The 18,279-nt window shown below is 37.2% G+C and overlaps 1 protein-coding gene across 1 annotated transcript in view; it reads right to left on the reverse strand.

Moving 5' to 3' along the window:
- PAK5 (p21 (RAC1) activated kinase 5) overlaps positions 1 to 6,948 on the reverse strand; it is a 180,620-nt gene extending 173,672 nt beyond the window's left edge. The window contains exon 1 of the mRNA XM_007955672.2: positions 6,745 to 6,948. Coding sequence (XP_007953863.1) covers positions 6,745 to 6,948 — 204 coding nt within the window. The remainder of the gene's footprint in view (positions 1 to 6,744) is intronic.
- Between the last annotated feature and the right edge of the window lie 11,331 nt (positions 6,949 to 18,279).

Genomic DNA, 18,279 nt, shown 5'->3' on the forward strand with positions numbered 1-18,279 from the left:
ATGAGTCAGGGCGACTTGACGGCAAGTAACAACAACAACAGGAAGATCATATGAGTGATATGGAAAGGAGAAGGAACCAAGGGAGAAACTGTTACCTTAGGTCGAATGGAAATCATGCCAGAAAACATCAGATATTTGCTCTTTATTTTAGAAAAGCAGATTTCAAAAAACATTTGAGGAAAAGAAGAATGCCATATAAATATGACAAGGAAGGATGGAACTGTCCTAAAAACTTAAATCTTGAATATAAAATTGTGGGTCATAAAAATGAGAAAGAAAAAGTAGAGCATTATAGAGTCATTAAAGTGGATGGATTGACACAGTGGCTGCAACGATGGGCTCAGGCACAGCAAGTCTGTGAGGATGGACACAAAATTGGGCAGTGTTTTCTTCTGTTATCCATAGGGTCACTATGGGTCAGAACCAACTGGATGGCACCTGACAACAGCAAAATTGTTTGATATGTTTCAACATAAATTATGAGAGGGAAGAATATAAAATAATGTCACAAGCCTTTAAGAATGGTGTGATCAGACCTGAAGACTTACCTCAGCTTTACTTGTTTTTGTGAGGAGGGTCATTTTCAACACAATGGTCAGGGGCAGACAACAAACAAAGAAAAGACAGGACCTCAGTTTTCGAATATTCTAAAATGCCAAAGATGACAAAGATAAGGCAAACCTCTGTCAGTTTTGTTTTGGTTTCTCTATGAATCTTCAACTTGAAAGAATTAAAAGATAATTGTCAAGAAAGGATTTGAAGGTCAAATTCAAAAAGGAGATGAAGAGTAATGATCTAGGCATTATGAATAATTTCAAGACTCTTGTTTTAGATAAATTATATTCTATGTCACTGAAAGGGATGAGATATTACATATAATGATCTTTGATTAAGTTGTAGAGACGAGAATATTACTAGCCAGCTGGAGAAGGCAAAATTCCACTTTTTCAGAGGGGAAAAAAATGGGTAGTGTGTGGTGTGTGAGGAGCAAATTGCAGATGCCACACATAACCATCTCTGATGTTCTATCAAAAATATTAAATATAAAGGTTGTTGTATAGCTTATGCCCTCAGACAGTGGTTCTCAAACTTAATCAGGAATCTTTTAATATTGAGGACTCCAAAGGACTGTGGTTTGTGTTATATCTATCAATATTTTCCATATTAGAAATTAAAATTGAAAAAAAATTAAAACATAAGAATGCAAAGCACATACTCTATTATTTATCAGAGTAATGATGTAACCTCATGCCATGTAGCTTCTAGAAAGTTCCACTGTATAATTAGGAGAGAATGAGAGTAGAAAATGCTGCCTTCATATTATTATAAAAAATAGTTCTGATCTTGTAGATTCTATAAAAGAGTCTGAAGGACCCTAGGGCCTCTGTACTAGACTTTGAGAACTGCTTCAAGAAAACCTCTCACCACCTGCTAGAAGAGTTGTGAACAAAGATGCTATGACGATATTATTTGTAATAGCAAATACTTGCAAATATTTCTTAGTAGAGAAGTAGATAGATAAAGTATAACAAAATAAAGAGTATTTTTAAAGTTAATTCATTTTCTCTGTATCAATATGCATTTATCTCAAAACAATGTTAAGTAAAAATACAAGTTAGAAAATATCATATAGAGTAGAAGCCATTTAATGAAACTTAAATATGCCAAGTTTTACCATATAATGTTGTTGTTGTTGTTATGTGCCGTTGAGTCAGACCCAATTCATAGCGACCCCTCTTTGGGTTGCTGAGGCAGTATCACTACGGAAGTAGATTGCCCCATCTTCCTTCCGAGGAGTGGCTGGTGGGTTTGAACCGCCAGCCTTCTGGTTAGCAGCCAAGTGTCTTAGGCACTATGCTACCAGAGCTCCCTTACCATATAATACTATTTGAAAATTAAAAGCAAATCTGCATGAAATATTAAGATACATTCTCATCTGTTTATTTTAGATAGAAGCTACATAGGGTTTTTCACATTATCCTCTGTAGTTCTTAGTTTTTGGAATGATTGCTAGGCTGTTACAGAGGGAAGGGTGAAGTTCTAGCTTTAGTCGGCCTAGAATAGTGGTGCCTAGAATAGTGGTTCTCAAAATATGTTTCCCACCCACCAGCATCATCAGCATCATCTGAGAGTCTGTTAGAAATGCAATCGTCTGGTCTAGTCCAAACCTACTGAATCAGAGTCTCTGAATTGAGAGCCAGCAATCTGGGTTTTTACAATCTTCACAGGAGATTCTGCTAAGAGTTTAAGTTTGAGAGCCCTGGGGCAAGAACAGATGTGATCATTCATCTTGCCCTTTAATGCATCTAATGGTTGTTGTTGTTAAGTTTCCTTGAGTCAGCTCTGACCCATGGTGACCCCATGCACAATGCAATGAAACACTGCTGTGTCCTGCACCATTCTCACAGTGGTTGCTTGAGTCCATTGTAGCAGCCACTGTGTCAATCCATCTCATTGAGGGTTTTCCTCTTTTTCGCCAACCCTCTACTTTACCTAGCATGATATCCTTTTCCAGGGAATAGTCCCTCCTGATAACATAACCAAGTATGAGAGATGCATTTAATTAATCAGGACTTTTGGCAATATTGCTTATGATAGTTTTATTCTTGCAGATAAAAATGTTATATTAAGAGTTCCATAAAGATATTTGCAAAGTGTTTTAAAGGGAAGCCCCCTCTCTCTGCTTTGGGTGTTCAGGTTATTTTGGTTAGCCTGCTTGGACACATTAACTTTTGACACAAGTCCCAGCTAACCCATGACTTCTAGTTAAATTTCTGAAATTTTGGATATCTTGGCCAGTATAACTTTGTATTGATTATACACTACATGGAAACATTTCTTCATAAGTACTTAAGTCAGTGGTTCTCAAAGTGTGGTTTGCAGACCAGCAGCATTAGTATACCCTGGGAACTTACTAGAAAAGCAAATCTTAGGTCCCACCCTGGTGCTACTGAATCAGACTTTCTGGGAATGTGTCCCAGCTGTCTGTGGTTTGACAAGTCCACCAGGTTATTCTGATGCACAGTATCATCTGAGAAACTGACTTTAGGAAAAAAAAAAAAAAAACTACACAGGAGATATGTGTTCTTGTTAAGCATGATGTGCAATTTAAAAAAAGTTGCCAATATGAACAGCTCAGACTCTAACCAATCAAAAACAGTTGTTTGTAATGGCAGATTCCCACTCAAGACTGGCCTAGTTGAAGCTCACTGACATGAAATCCTAAAGGACTGGTACTTTTCCACAACGTTAAGTGTTATGTACTTCTTCCATATGCTAATGTACTGTTTGTATGTCATGAGCCCTTTTTCTCATTTAACTTTATCTGCTCTAAGCTATAGTTTAACTAAGTCGGAAAGTTTGGTTGCAACTAACTTAAGTAACTTTGTCAAAATGGCTTTAAATCTGCACAACTCCATCTTGTCAGTTTTGTCTGTTAATTCATAGCATCTGATTACAAGGACTGCTCTGAATTTTGAGATATATTCTGCATGCTTTACAAGTTGTTCTCAAGTGACTTGGAAAATTTTTTCAGAGATGGCTTTTCCAAATAGTAGAATTATCCAAACTGTATTGCATACATTACCAAACTCACTGCTGTCAAGTCGATTCCAACTCATACCTTGGTCTCCTACAAATCTTATAATTATTTTAGAGTCAGAAGTTTTTCCCAAGATATGCCAACAGTACTAACTGAACATGTAGTATTCAGAAAGGCAACAGGATTACTCTAAAAGAGTATGATGAGAGTATGGGGTACCAGATTTCTTTCTTTCTCTCTCTCTCTTTTTTTTTTTTTTTTTTATTGTGATTTAGGTGAAACTTTACAGAGAATTTTTTTTTTTAATTCAACAATTCTTATATATTTTGTTTTGTCACATTGATAACAATCCCCACAATGTAGCAACACTCTTCCAACTTCCTCCCTATGTTTACCACTTCTCTTTGTCTTTCTTTCCTATTCTTTCCTACCTTCTTAGCTTTATTCCTGGGCAAATATTCTCCTTGTGATCTCATGTGGTTGATTGTTCTAAGTAGTGCATACCTCCCTGGTGTAATTGTTCACTACATAGGCCTACTGTTTGGCTGAAAGTTGAGCCATGGAGATGAATTCAGCCTAAAGTGTGTCTGAGGGCCATCGTCTCAAGTTTTCCATCAGTCTCTATCAGACCAGTAAGCTTGGTCGTTTTTATGATTTTGAGTTTTGTTCCACATTTTTCTCCCACTCTATGTGGGACCTCCTATTGTGATCCCTTTCAGAGTGGTCAGCACTGGTAGCTGTGTACCATCTACTTCTTCAGGTCTCAGGATCATGGAGCCGGGGTTCATGTGGTTCATTGGTCCTCTGGACTAATTACTTCCTTGAATCTTTGATTTTCTTTACTCTTCTTTGCTCTGGATAGGAAGAGACCAATAGTTGGCTGCTCACAACGTACCCAATTTCTTGAGTCTCCTTCTGTTAGAAATATTTGATTAACTTCACTTTTCCTGAGGGAGATTCTATCTGGCTGAATCTTTCACTATTATTTTGTCAATCCTTATCATTTTTCTCCCTATGGCAAAACTGCCTAAATTCCCATTTGCAGAAATCTAGGGCTGGTTTTATACTTCAAACCAAAAACCAAACTCACAGCCATTGATTGAGTCAGATCTGACTCACAGCGACCCCTCCTTATGTTTCCAAGGCAGTATCACTACACAAGTACCTTCCTTCTGAGGAGTGGCTGGTGGGATTGAACCACCAGCCTCCTGGTTCCAGTTATCATCCAGTTAGCATTCAAGTGTCTTTAACAAACATTTTAATTTCATGGAAGCTGTCTGCTCTCCCATCTAACATCAATATCAGAAAGTCCATGAAGTGAGTAGGAGAATCATGGGGCTCAGGATCTCAGAAGTTAGGAAACTTTGCTTCAATTCTCAGTGCAGTTGACAGATTCTGCTAGAAGGATGATGAATCAGCCCCTTTGAGACAGGAAGAAATGAGCTAGAAGGTCCTTTCCTAAGTCCCAAGTCCATCCTAGTATGGGAGTATCATTCTTCACTGCTGGACCTACTAGTACTTGGACAAGTAAAAACCATACTTAAATATATGATACTTTGTTTTCAAGCAATAAAAAACACACTGTTTAATTTGGTAGCACACATCATGAGGTATTAGCTAGGATAGATAGTACACTAGGAAGATGGCTTCCTTCTGGAATATTCTTCAACCTGTGATAATTGAACTCAAGGGTAAGTAAATAAACCCTTGTTTCTGATGGGAATTTTTCATTCTCCATGACAGTTGACAGCAGAGGACTTTTCTGGGCATACTGCCCATTCCATTTTCTGGGTTTCTGTAAAAACTTGGAATATATAAATAATGAAACTAAAAGGTGTATTCTTTCAAAATCCAAGTTTTTTAGATATGAGTCACCTTATTATTTGGTCATCAGTGATGCATTAGTTTTCAATTTTCTTATGGAGAAAATTATGTTCAGTTGGAGGGTACTGTCCAATATTAACCAATAAGGTCAGTTAATTGGTCAATTTGTATTAAATATCAATCAACACCTGCTTAAAATGAAAACTTCCTTTTATTAGAAAGAATAGACCCACATGTTCAATACCAAAAAAGAATGAACAAGAGTAATGTATGAATAATGGAATCACAATTTTAATTTAATCAATTTAGGTGCTAAAAGTATTCCCCATAATTTATCAGCTATGACCCTTTTTTACATTATTTAAATATCAATCTACTTATATATTTTGCATATCATTTAAACACATTTATTCAATGTTCACTTTAACCCAGAATAAGATATTCACATAGTTCAGATATCTACTAATATAATGAGCAAGAGAAGAATCTGAATTTAATTCTTTGAATGGATTACAAAACCCTGGAATGGTCTACTGGATAACATGATGATAAACTGCAACTATGGCTTAACTTCTGTAGATAGCTTTTGGGCATTTATATGATGGTGTGTGAAATTCTTACATTCTCAGTTGTGGAAGGAAACTGCAATGGCTGGATTTTTTCTTATAGTTATTTGGTGTATTTGAAATATGTTACATCTGCTTTCTGCTTTAATGTAATTATTTTCATGAACGTTTCTTACGAAAAATCTACTAGCCATTTGTTTAAGGGAAGTTATATCCTATTCTAAGCCTCAAATTATTGCTTTTTTTTTTTTTAATTGCTCTATTGTCGACTCCACAGCAGTGAGTGTGTATTGTTGGCTGCAGAGACAAATTATATATACATATATATATATATATATATATATATATATATATATATATATATATATATATATATATTTTATATATATATATATATATATATATTATATGTATAATAAATTATTGTCAAAACCTGGTAGTTCAAAGTTTTGTACACAAGAAATGTTTAAATTTTCTCAGGGAGGATGCAAAACATCCAAAGGTCTAATATGATTTTCAATCAGAAGTTATTGCCAATATATTAACAAGAGAGGATAGATAATATTCTTCAGTGTAAAGATAAGCAAATACCATTTAAAGTAGATACAAACTATTCTACCTTGTGATTATATTTTATATGTTTGATTAAACAGTGAATATTATAATCATTGAAGGATGATTGTGCATAATCCAAGGATTTTAAAATATATATGTATAGTTTAGGCATCTCTACTGCTTGCACATAAAGATGGTGCACTGTATCAAATAAAGAAATGCTTCTGAAGTCAACTTAAAGACCAATCCTCACCATACCTTCATGGGAGCCAGCTGAATGGGTGTGATGCATGAAGGGTCTACCATGGGCTTCGGCCTGTTGGCTGTATCTGCTAACAGGCTGTGCCACTGCTGGGGAAGGCCGGTAAATTTCTGTTCTTGTGGATCAAACCCAGTATGAACCCTGTGTTCAAAGTTGGATGGGCCAGATATTTCAATCTTTTTCTTTTTCTTTCCAAACATGATGCAAATACCTAGGAAATGCAAACAGAAAAGAGGTAACTGTTTTTATCTTTCCAGCAGAAGACCAGTTACTGTTAATTCATTCACAGTTACATATTTTCATTTATTCCTCTCTATACACTAGTTGCAAAAGTTGAAAACTGTATTTTCAAGATGTGGTAGATTAGATTATTTTCATTCATTTGTTTATTTGTTTCCTCATTGCACTTGGCCATGTTTCAATGTGGTGGGAGTATAGTTCTCTCTTCCATTGGCTTTAGACTTTACCATGGAATCTGCTTTGACCAACGGTCTGTGGATAAAAAAGAGTGTGCCAGTTCTGAGTGGAGGTTTTCAGAGGCATTGTGTGTTTCCCTCTTGTGTTCCTGCCACTTAACATGAAGCTCTCTCAGGAAGATGATGCTACTTCAGCTTAGGATCTGGAAGGAGATATTCATGAGGCAGATACATCCACAGTCTCCAGTTTGGGGTCAAGTCCACGTTTATGGATTGACTTGTTTACCCCCAAAATGTGTTTTGGAGTCCTGACCCCTATGCCTGTGGACATAATCTTATTTGGGAATAGGATTTTCTTTGTTATGTTTATGAGGCCATATCAGTGTAGGGTGTGCCATAAATCTAATCACTTCTGAATGATATAAGGAGCAGCACAGAGACAAGCAAGCACAAACTAGCAAAGATAGATGCCACATGAAGATCACCAAGAAATAGAGGAATGCTAGAAGAGACAAAAAATTTCTCACAGAGACAATAGAGAGTGAACTTTCCCCTAGAGCCAGTTCTTTAATTTGGACTTCTAGCCTCCAGAACTGTGAAAAATAAATACCCACTAGTAGTATTTCTGTTACAGCATCACTAGCAAACTAAGACATTCAAGTAACCTTAACTGAGCCATAGCCAAACCACAGCGAAGCCACAGCTGACGCATGAGTGACAACTAATTGTAATTAAGCCATTGATATATTAGACTTGTTTGTTATGTGGCATTGTCAAAGCAAAAGCTGACTAGTACATGTGTGCACTTAAAATACAAAACATTTGTGAGGAAAACGTGTATACATGGAAAATGGGTTAATAATTATATTTATTACATAAAGTTTTTATTAGGATTAAATGAGTAAACATTTATAAAGCAATTGGAAAAGCACTTGGTATAAAATAAATGTTGGTTATTTTAAGCCATTACATTTTGGAATAGATTATTACATGGAAAAAGCTAACTGATACAATAGCAAAGACCTGACTATCAATTAAAACTTTGCAACTTCAGATGCTACTATCCAGCTGGTTGAGGGCCTTTGGCATTTTCAGTGTTCTGGAAATCATACAAAATAAGTGGCTCTACAAATTACTTCTGTTATTTAGTGCAAAAAAATATGTTAAAAACTATAATTTGATCATGCATTAGACTAACATTTTAGTTTACTTCAGACATGACAATTATTTAAAACAAGATTTGGAAATTGTTTCAGAAAAGTCATTTGAGAAGAGTTTTATAAATGTATTTATAACTGAGCAAGCACTGGAAATGTTAGGCCAAATATTTTTGGAACTGGAGTAGAAATGTGCCATTATTCTCATCCTGATTGTTAATTTACCAGAGGTTGTTATGCCATTCAAGTTTAGGTATGAAAGCAAAAATCACAGACCTGATACTTTTCCTGTTTTTAAAATGAAAGAGTTGTGGAGAGCAAACCAAGAACTGAATTATTCTACCTACACTTTATCCTGTGACTACACAACTGTAGTTTAAATTGTAATAAATATAGTTTTACATTGCCAGCAAAGTCAAGTTAAAGGATTATAAAAGAAGAAGCAACGTAAAAGGAAAATACAAAACATCCTAAATCCTAAAGCAATATTGCTTTGAAGTTCACATTTAACTAAATGCAAAGATAAAATTGCCAAGAAGTATAGTAAGATCTCATTAGCAATGGCCACTACTCTGTTGGCACCAAGGAATGCTACACGCTGGTAGAAGACAGAGAGAGTTCTGATGGCTTTTACCAACATGGAACAGAGGAACACATGTCAGGGAAGTGTAGATCTGCTTGGTAGCTGGTTTCTTCTCTGTGATAGGTGAACGGTTAGTCTGTATCTGCCATGTTGCTAAATGTTCAATGCATATGATTGCATTTAAAGCTCACAATAACCCTAGGAGGAGGTGTGTTTGGAGTCCCAAAATCACCCCCACATTTGATGATTTGCTAAGAGAAATCACAAGACTCAGCATACAGTCTTATTTATGACTATGATTTATAACTGCAAAAGTACATAAAGCAAAATCAGCAAGTGAAAAGGTACATAGGCAAAGTCCAGAGGAGACCAGGTGCAAACTCCTGAGCGTCCTCTCCCAGTGGAGTCATGTAGGATGTGCACAACTCTCCCAGCCATGAGTTTGACAACACAAGAATTATTGCCTCTCAGGGAAGCTCAGTAGGGACTCAATGTCTAGGATTTTTATTGGGGGCTAGTCAAGAAAGCACCCTCCATCTAGTATATACCAAAATTTAGACTCCCAGAAGGAAAGCAGAAGTTCAACATAAACCATATTGTTTACACAAACAGCTTAGGCACAGTGGATATTTCTTATCAGGGATGGGGGACCCATCCCAAAATCAAAGTTCCCACATGCCAGACATGGGCCAATCTTACAAGCAGGTCTTTTTAAGGTAAACAGGCTCTGTCCTGCTATATTAATGTTTTTATGCACAAGAATTTTTATTATCATGTCAATTTTAGAAAGGAGGCAACAGAAGCTAAGAGACCAAGTTAGAAACTGGCAAAACTGGAGACTCAGAACTCTAAAGCACATATGTTATAGATCATAGGGCCTAGATATATTTTAAGCACGTAAGTGTGTGAATTTTTAAGAAAAATTTTTTTGCTTTTAATTATGAGAAAGTTCAGTTTACTAGAGTTTTACATTGTCATCTTGCTCACTCATTCTTTCCCTAAATGATATTTACTGAGCACTTACTCTGTGTTGGAGTCTGCTGCAGGTGCTTGGGATATAGCAATGAACAATTCAGATATAGTCAATGGCCTCTGAAAAACACAAAACAAAACAAAAACTCTCTGCCATTGACTTGATTCAACTCATAGTGACCCCTCCTTGGGTTACCAAAGTGGTATCTCTACAGAAGTAGATTGCTCAATCTTCCTTCCAAGGAGTGGCTGGTGGGTTTGAACTACCAGCCTTCTGTTTATCATTCAAATGCCTCAGGCACTACTATATCACCAGAAATTCTAGATAGGTCACATCAAGTTAATCAAAGAAAGCTGAAATATACCTTCAGGTAGTAATAAGCACTTTGAGGCCAAATCAATTAAGACAAGATAGAGTGTGATATGATGTGTTATCTCCTGCAGTGTTTTAGGAGAAGTCCTCTCTAAAGAGGTGACATTTGAACAGAGACCAAATGAAAGGAAGGAGCCATGTGAACATCTGATGCAGGAGATACAGGCAAAGCAAGCAACAAACCAAAGGCCCTGAGGTGGGAGTTGCCTGAGGAGCAACTGAAAGGCAACATGGCTGCAGTGACTCATAAGGCAAGAGTCTTAGGGGTAGCAATGATTAGTTCATTCAGGGCCCCATAAATGATAGCAAAAAGTTTGGATTTTGAAAAAAGAAAATGTCATGTTTTGACTTATGATTTAAAAGAGTATGTGGAGTGAATGTTGTGTGGAGCATGAGAGTTGAGAGGAGGAGAGAACAGAGAGAGAGCATGATGAGGCCATGGGAATAGTCCAGGTGTAAATGATGCAATTTGGACTAGGGTGATGGCAATGAGTGGTAAGATGCAGTCAGATTTGGGATACATTGTGAAGCTAGAGCCAGGTGGATGTGATGTAATTTGTGAAACAGAGACATCAATGATGACTCCAAAGCAGATCCATTTATTAAGATGGAGAATTATGTGGGAGGATAGACTGTGGGAGGAACCAATAGTTTATTTGTGTATGGGTCATGTTTGAGGTGTGCATTATTCATCTGAGTTATGATATTGAGTAGGCAGTTGGATATTTGAGTATGGAATATAGGGAGAGGGCTGGGCTGGAGATGTATTATAAGCATAGGTTGTTGCTGTTGTTAGCTGTCTTAGAGTCAGCTAAGACTCATGGCAATCCCATGTATCATTAGACTGTGTGATCCATAGATTTATCATTGGCTGATTTTTTAAAAGTAAGTTGCTAGGCCCTTCTTCCTAGGCTGTCTTAGTCTGGAAGCTCTGCTAAAACCTGTTCAGCATCACAGCAACACACAAACCACCAGTGACAGACAGGTGGTGGCTGTGTATAAGGTGCATTGTCTGGGAATCAAATCTGATTCTCCTGAATGGAAGGCAAGAATTCTATCATTGAACATACTGGAATACAGATGGTATTTAAAAACAGAGGACTAGTCAACTGCACTAAGAAGATGAGTGGTTTCAGAAAAAAGGACAGGTACAAAGTAAAGACTGAGCCCCTAACATTAAGATTTTGTAAGATGAGTATTTCTAAGCAAAGGAGTTTTCAAAGGAAAGGCTAGAAAAGTAGGGGGAAATCCATGAGTGAGTGGTGTCCTGGAAGTGAATGAAAAACATGTTTTCAAAATGAAGGAGTGATGAATGCAGTCAAATATGGGTGAGAGACTGGGGAAACTAAAATTGAAAACTAGATTGAGAATAGACAATTGGATTTTCAATTTGGACACCAATAGTGACTTTGTTAATAGTCTTTAGTGAGGTGGTGGGAATGAAAGTCTACTGTGGCTGGGTTCAAGAGAGAACTGGTGCCAAGAATGTGGGCACAGTGTGGAGAGAACACCCATTGAAAAACTAGGCTGTAAAGGAAAGGACAGAAATGGGGTGATAAAAATATTTTTTTTATTTTATGATTAATTTCTAGGGCCAAGTCAAACCATAATCGAATTATATTTTGTACAAATCTTTTCTTAATTTAAATAAACAACATGCTCCTAATCAGGATGAGACAAAGTGTAGGGTTCTCATGACAGCCATGAGGCTGTGTGACCTTGGCTTTTCTAATGAAAAAATGAATGTTCTATCTAATCCTTGCTTCAATGACAAATGAGGCGGTGACCAGCAGGGCTTACAATGTTTGGCTAGAATAGGAACTGTGCAGGTCCTTCTAAGTTGGCATCTCACCAACACTTTCCTTAGCCCAGTGTTCAGTCTCTTTCCTTCACTATGCCTTGGAGGATGGTTTCTATAGCCTATATTACTAGAGCTTCCTTTCCTTAAGCTTCTATTTGTGATTGATCAATGAGAGGCTGTAGGTGGGAGGAGAAGGAGGTTAGGTTATTTATTCCCCTAATTCTTTCTGTGCCTCCCTGAGATTCTTCAACAGCTGTAGCTTCTGTTGGGGGCAGCTCCTCTTCCCTGCCTCTAGCTCTCTTGGGCTCCTGGAACACTTCCCTCCCCTGCTCTCTTTAGGACTAACTGTGGTGAAGATTTCCTGTTGCTGCTAGCTGATGGGTGCTACTACAGCCCTTAATGATTCTCAGAAACTTGCCAAACACTTTTGGAATGTGTCTTCTGGTCCTTGCCAGGACTGCAACAGTCCTGTGGCATGCTTGCAGGGCACATGGTCCCCACTGACCAGGATTCACCAGCAATGCCTAAGGGCATCTACTCATCCAAAAGGCCTGAATGATCTATTACCATTTTGCAGACCCTACTTCATGTGCATACCCCTCCATAACTCTGCTTTAAAGGTATTTTCATTTACTTCATTGTCTTATTTTTTTTTCCTTTGGGCAAAGAGCTTGATGTGTTCAAAAAACAAAGACGGGAATTCAATAAAATTATTTTCTTTATGATATTATCTAAAATGGGAGCTCTGGTAGTGTAATGCCTAAGGCACTTGACTGCTAACCAGAAGGCTGTGGTTGAAACCCACCAGCCACTCCTTGGAAGGAAAGTTGGGCAATCTACTTCTGTAGTGATACTGCCTTGGAAACCCAAGGAAGAGTCGCTATGAGTTGAGTCAGACTCGAGGGCAAATAACAACAACAACAGCATTATCTAAAATATAAAAAAAGGTTTTATAAAAAACAACATGATTGCCTCCACAGGAAACCTGATATCCCATTAATTTAGTATTATGGTTAAAGGCATGGGCCCAAACAGATCAGATCTGAATTCCACTTTTGCTATGCCTATTAGTTACATAATCTTGGAGCCTCTTTTGCATCAATATCCTCATTTGTAAAATGGGAATAATATTAGTATCCTTATCAGTGAGTAGTTGTGAAGATTCAATGAAATAAGACTTGTACCTGGCTCATACAAGTAATCGATACTTGCCTCTCATTAGTATTCAGTGTTGGTTTACTTTACCAAGTTTTTAGAAAATAGGATAGGAAGGTTTTAGAAAGAGTTATTACACACTTGATGCAAATAACATGAATAAGAAATTAAATAAGTAACATCACAAGAGAACTAACAGAAATGAAAAGAATAATATCAGGATACTATGAAGAACTATATTCCAACAAATATGAAAATCTGGAAGAAATGCACAGATTTCTAGAAACACACTACTTACCTAAAATAACACAGACTGAGGTAGAAAATTTGAACAGAACCATAACAAAAGAAGAAATGGAACAGGTTATACTAACATAAAAGAGTCTTGACCCAGATGGTTTAACTGGACAAGTCTACCAAACATTCAGAGAGTTGCTGACACCAATCCTATCCAAACTGTTACAGAACATAGAAAAGGATGGAATCCTCCCAAATTCATTTTATAAAGCAAGCATAACTCTGATACCAAAACCAGGGAATGACACCACTAGAAGGGACAACTACAGATAATATCCTTCATGCATATAGATGCAAAAACCTGCAATAAAATCCTAGGCAATACACTCCAACAACATATCAAATAATAATAATAATAATACATCATGACCAAGTAGGATTCATACCAGGTATGCAAGGATGGTTCAACATTAGAAAAACAATCAACATAATCCATCACATAAATAAAATAAAGGAAAAGAATCATATGATCATATCAATAGATATAGAAAAGGCATTTGATAACATCCAACACCCATTCCTGATAAAAACTCTCAGCAAAATAGGAATAGAAAGAAAATTCCTCAACATAATAAAGGGCATATATGTAAAACCAATAGTCAACATTATTCTCAATGGAGAGAGACTGAAACCATTCCCCTTGTAAACAGGAACCAGACAAGGATGCCTCCTATCACCACTTCTATTCAACATTGTATTGCAAGCCCTAGTCAAGGCAGTAAGGCTAGAAGGGGAAATCAAAGGCAACCAAATTGGTAAGGAAAATGTAAGACTATCCTTATTTGCAGATGATATGATCCTATACATAGAAAACCCAAGAGACTTAGCATAAAAGCTACTGGAACTTATTGAAGGATTTAGCATAGTGTCAGGATACAAGATCAATATAGAAAACTCAGTTGGACTCCTCTATGCCAGCAAAGAGGTCTCTGAAAATGAAATAAGGAAATCAATGTCATTTACAATAGGTACCAAAAAGATAAGATACTTGGGAATAAATCTTACCAGGAACACAAAAGACCTATACAAAGAAAACTTCAAAGCACAACTTCAAGAAACTATAGGAGATCTACATAAATGAAAGAACATAACATGCTCATGGATAGGAAGATTGAACATTGTGAAAATGTCACTACTACCCAAAGCAGTCTATACATTCAATGGAGTCCCACTCCAGATTCCATCCACATTCTTTAAAGACATGGAAAAACGAATTACTAATTTTATATGGAAAGAAGAGACCTCAGATAAGCAAAGCACTGTTGAAGAAGAACAAAGTAGGAGGTGTCACACTCCAGATCTCAAAAGCTATATGCAGCCACAGTTGTCAAAACAGCCTGGTATTGGTGAAACAATAGGCACAGAGACCAATGGAACAGACTAAGGACCCAGAAATAGATCCATCCACCTGTGGTCAGTGGATGTTTGACAAAGGGCCAAAATCCATTAAATGTGGAAGAGGTAGTCTCTTTCACAAATGGTGCTGGGAAAATAGGATATCCATTTGTAGAAAACTGAAACAAGATCCATGCCTCACCCCCTACACAAAAACTAACTCCAGATGGATCACAGACTTAAATGTGAAATCTAAAACTATAAAATTCATCAAAGAAAAAATCTGGGGAAACTTAGGGGCCCTAATTTATGGCATAAATAGACTACATGTATAACCCAAGATGCACAAACAGCAGAAGAGAAACTAGATGATTGGGACTTTCTAAAAATTAAATTCTTATGTGGATCAAAAGACATCAACAAATATGTAAGAAGAGAACTTAAAGAATGGGGAAAAAGTTCAGCAATGACATAGCTGACAAAGGACTTATCTCTATAATTTATAGAAAACTCCAACACCTCAGCATCCAAGAAACACAAAAAATCCAACTGAAAAATGGACAGAAGACATGAACAGACACTTCACCAAAGAAGATATTCAGGCAGCCAACAAACACATGAAGAAATGTCCATGATCATTTGTCATTGCTGTTGTTGTTATGTGCCACTGAGTTGGAGGCAACTCATAGCAACACTTCCTTGGGTTTCCGAAGCAGTATCATTATGGAAGTAGATTGCCCAACGTTCCTCTCAAGAAGATACAAGTCAAAACAACCATGAGATACCCTCTCACCCCAGTATTAATAGCAAAGTTCATCAAGACAGAAAATAATAAATGCTGGCGAGGATGTGGAGAGATTGGGACCCTCATACACTGTTAGTGAGACTGTAAAATGGTACAACCATTGTGGGAATCAGTTTGGTGATTCCTTAAAAAGTTAGAAATTTGATCCAGCAATCCCATTACCAGGTATGTATCCTAAAGAAGTGAGAGGCAGGACATTAATAGATACATGCACACCCATATTTATCACAGCATTATTCATAGTAACAAAGAGATGGAAGCTACTTAAGTGCCCATCAGCTAAGGAATAGATAACCAAACTATGGTATATATACACAATGGGATACTATGCTACTAAAGAATAATGCAGAATCTGCAAAACACTGCATACCATGGATGAACTCGGAGGACATTATGCCAAAATCATCAATCACAGAAGGACAAATAATGCATTAGCCCATTATTGTAAAAAGTCAAGGAAAGGTTTATACATGGAAGGATACTTTCTTTGTTGGTTACCAGGGATGGCATATATATATATGAAGGAGGGAGAGGAAAAGGGAAACTTCTAATCAATTTCACACAGTCCATAATGTTACCATAATGTTGAAATAGAAGGAAAAAGGACAAAACAAAACATGATGATTTTTAGAGTAGCACCAACAGAAAAACCTGTCTAGTAATTACCAGAGAAGTGTTACATTTTATGATCAAATCTACTACTTCAACATGGTCTCATCATGAGTTTACCTCCTTGTATGCCAGTGACTCCCTCTTCTGGAAACACAACTCAGACCTCTCTCAGAAGTTCCAGATCTTCCCACACTTGACTCTCAGCATCTCCAAAACGTAACTCCTTATGTTCCTACTTTTCTACATGTTCTTTCTCTGATTACCTCAATCTCAGTATATATTATCATGCTGCATCACAGTGCAGCATCTCCAAAGCTGAGAGTCCACTCTGACTTCTCCTCTGTCATCCTCCACAGCCAATCCAATTCTTATCCATTCTTTTCCCAAAATGTCCATTACATCTATACATCTTTCTGAACCTCCACTGTATTAGTTTTCTATTGCAGCTGTAACAAATTACCACATATTTAATAGTGTAAACAACACAAGTTATCACCTTAAAATTTTGGAGGTTACAAGTCTGAAATAGGTCTCAGTGGGCTAAAATAAAGTACTAGCTGTGTACCTTCTGGAGGCTTTAGAGGACAATCTGTTTCCTTGCCTTTTCCAGCTTCTTGAGACTGTCTGTATTCTTAGGCTCATGAACCTCTTCCTCCATCTTCAAAGTTACATCTTTCTTTGATTGTACTTCTTTATTTTACATTTTCTTTGAACTCTTCTTTTCTGCATTCCTTTTTCACTTCTAAGTACCCTTACATTGGATCCAACCAGGTTAAAACAAAACAAAACAAAGCAAGAAACAGACTCACTGCTATTGAGTTGATTCTGACTCATTGTGACCCTATAAGGCAGAGTAGATCCACTCCATAGGTTTTTCCAAGGCTTTTAATCTTCATGGAAGCAGATTATCTTGTCTTTTTTCCACAGAGTGGCTGGTGGGTTTGAACAACCAACCTTATGGTTAACAGATGAATGCTTTAACTACTGTGCCACCCAGATAATCCAGGATAAACCATTTTAAGGTCAGTTGATTAGCAACTTCAATTCCATCTGCAAACTTAATATTCATTTGTCATGTAACTTAACATATTTATAAGTTTTAGTGATTGAGATAGGGATATCTTTGGGGGAAAGGACATAGTCTGTCTACCACAGTTACTGTCACTACTTGGCCCATGCCACTATCATCTTTCTCCTAGACCACTACAAAATTTCTCACTAAGTGTCCCATCAACTAAGATTGACCCCTTCCAAGTTTTCACCTTCCCTCAGTCAGATCTAACTCTCCAAAATGCAAATCTAATTATATCACACTCTGGCCTAGAACTTTTACATGACTTTCTATTGACCTTCAAAACAAAACGAAAGCTTGTAAGGGTTGCTGGAGTCTACCCTTGCACACTGGTCTGTTTTTGTTGTTGATAGGTGCCATCAAATTGGTTCCAACTCATAGTGACCCTGTGTACAGCAGAATGAAATGCGGCCTGATCCTGTGCCATCCTCACAATCATTGCTATGTCTGAGTTCACTATTGCAGCTACTGTGACAATCAATCTAGTTGAGGTTCTTCCTCTTTTTTGCTGATTTTCTACTTTATAATGCATGATGCCTTTCACCAGGGCCTGGTCCCTCCTGACAACATATACAAAGTAAATGAGATGAAGTCTTGCCATCTCACTTCTAAGAAGCATTCCAACTGTACTTCCCAGATTTATTAGTTCTTCTGGCAGTCCTGGGTATATTCAGTATTTTTTTGTCAATACCATAATTCAAAGATAACAATTCTTCTTCAGTCTTCCTTATTCATTGTGCACCTCTCTAGCTCCAGAAATCCACTCTCCCCCTCATTAAGTCCTACCACCCTGAGTCACCTTTATATATCTAAAGGCTCTTTTCTGCTTCCATCTGCCTCTTCTTGCTTTGGTCCCCACCTCCTCATCTCACCCCAAACACTAAATTGTGCTTCTGCTATCATGTCAAATATCACTTCTTCTGGGGAGCTACTTTTGATCCCAGACTACCTTT

This window comes from Orycteropus afer, unplaced genomic scaffold, assembly GCF_000298275.1.
Source record: "Orycteropus afer afer isolate SDZICR_OR568_19922 unplaced genomic scaffold, OryAfe1.0 scaffold00529, whole genome shotgun sequence".
Taxonomy (NCBI): domain Eukaryota; kingdom Metazoa; phylum Chordata; class Mammalia; order Tubulidentata; family Orycteropodidae; genus Orycteropus; species Orycteropus afer.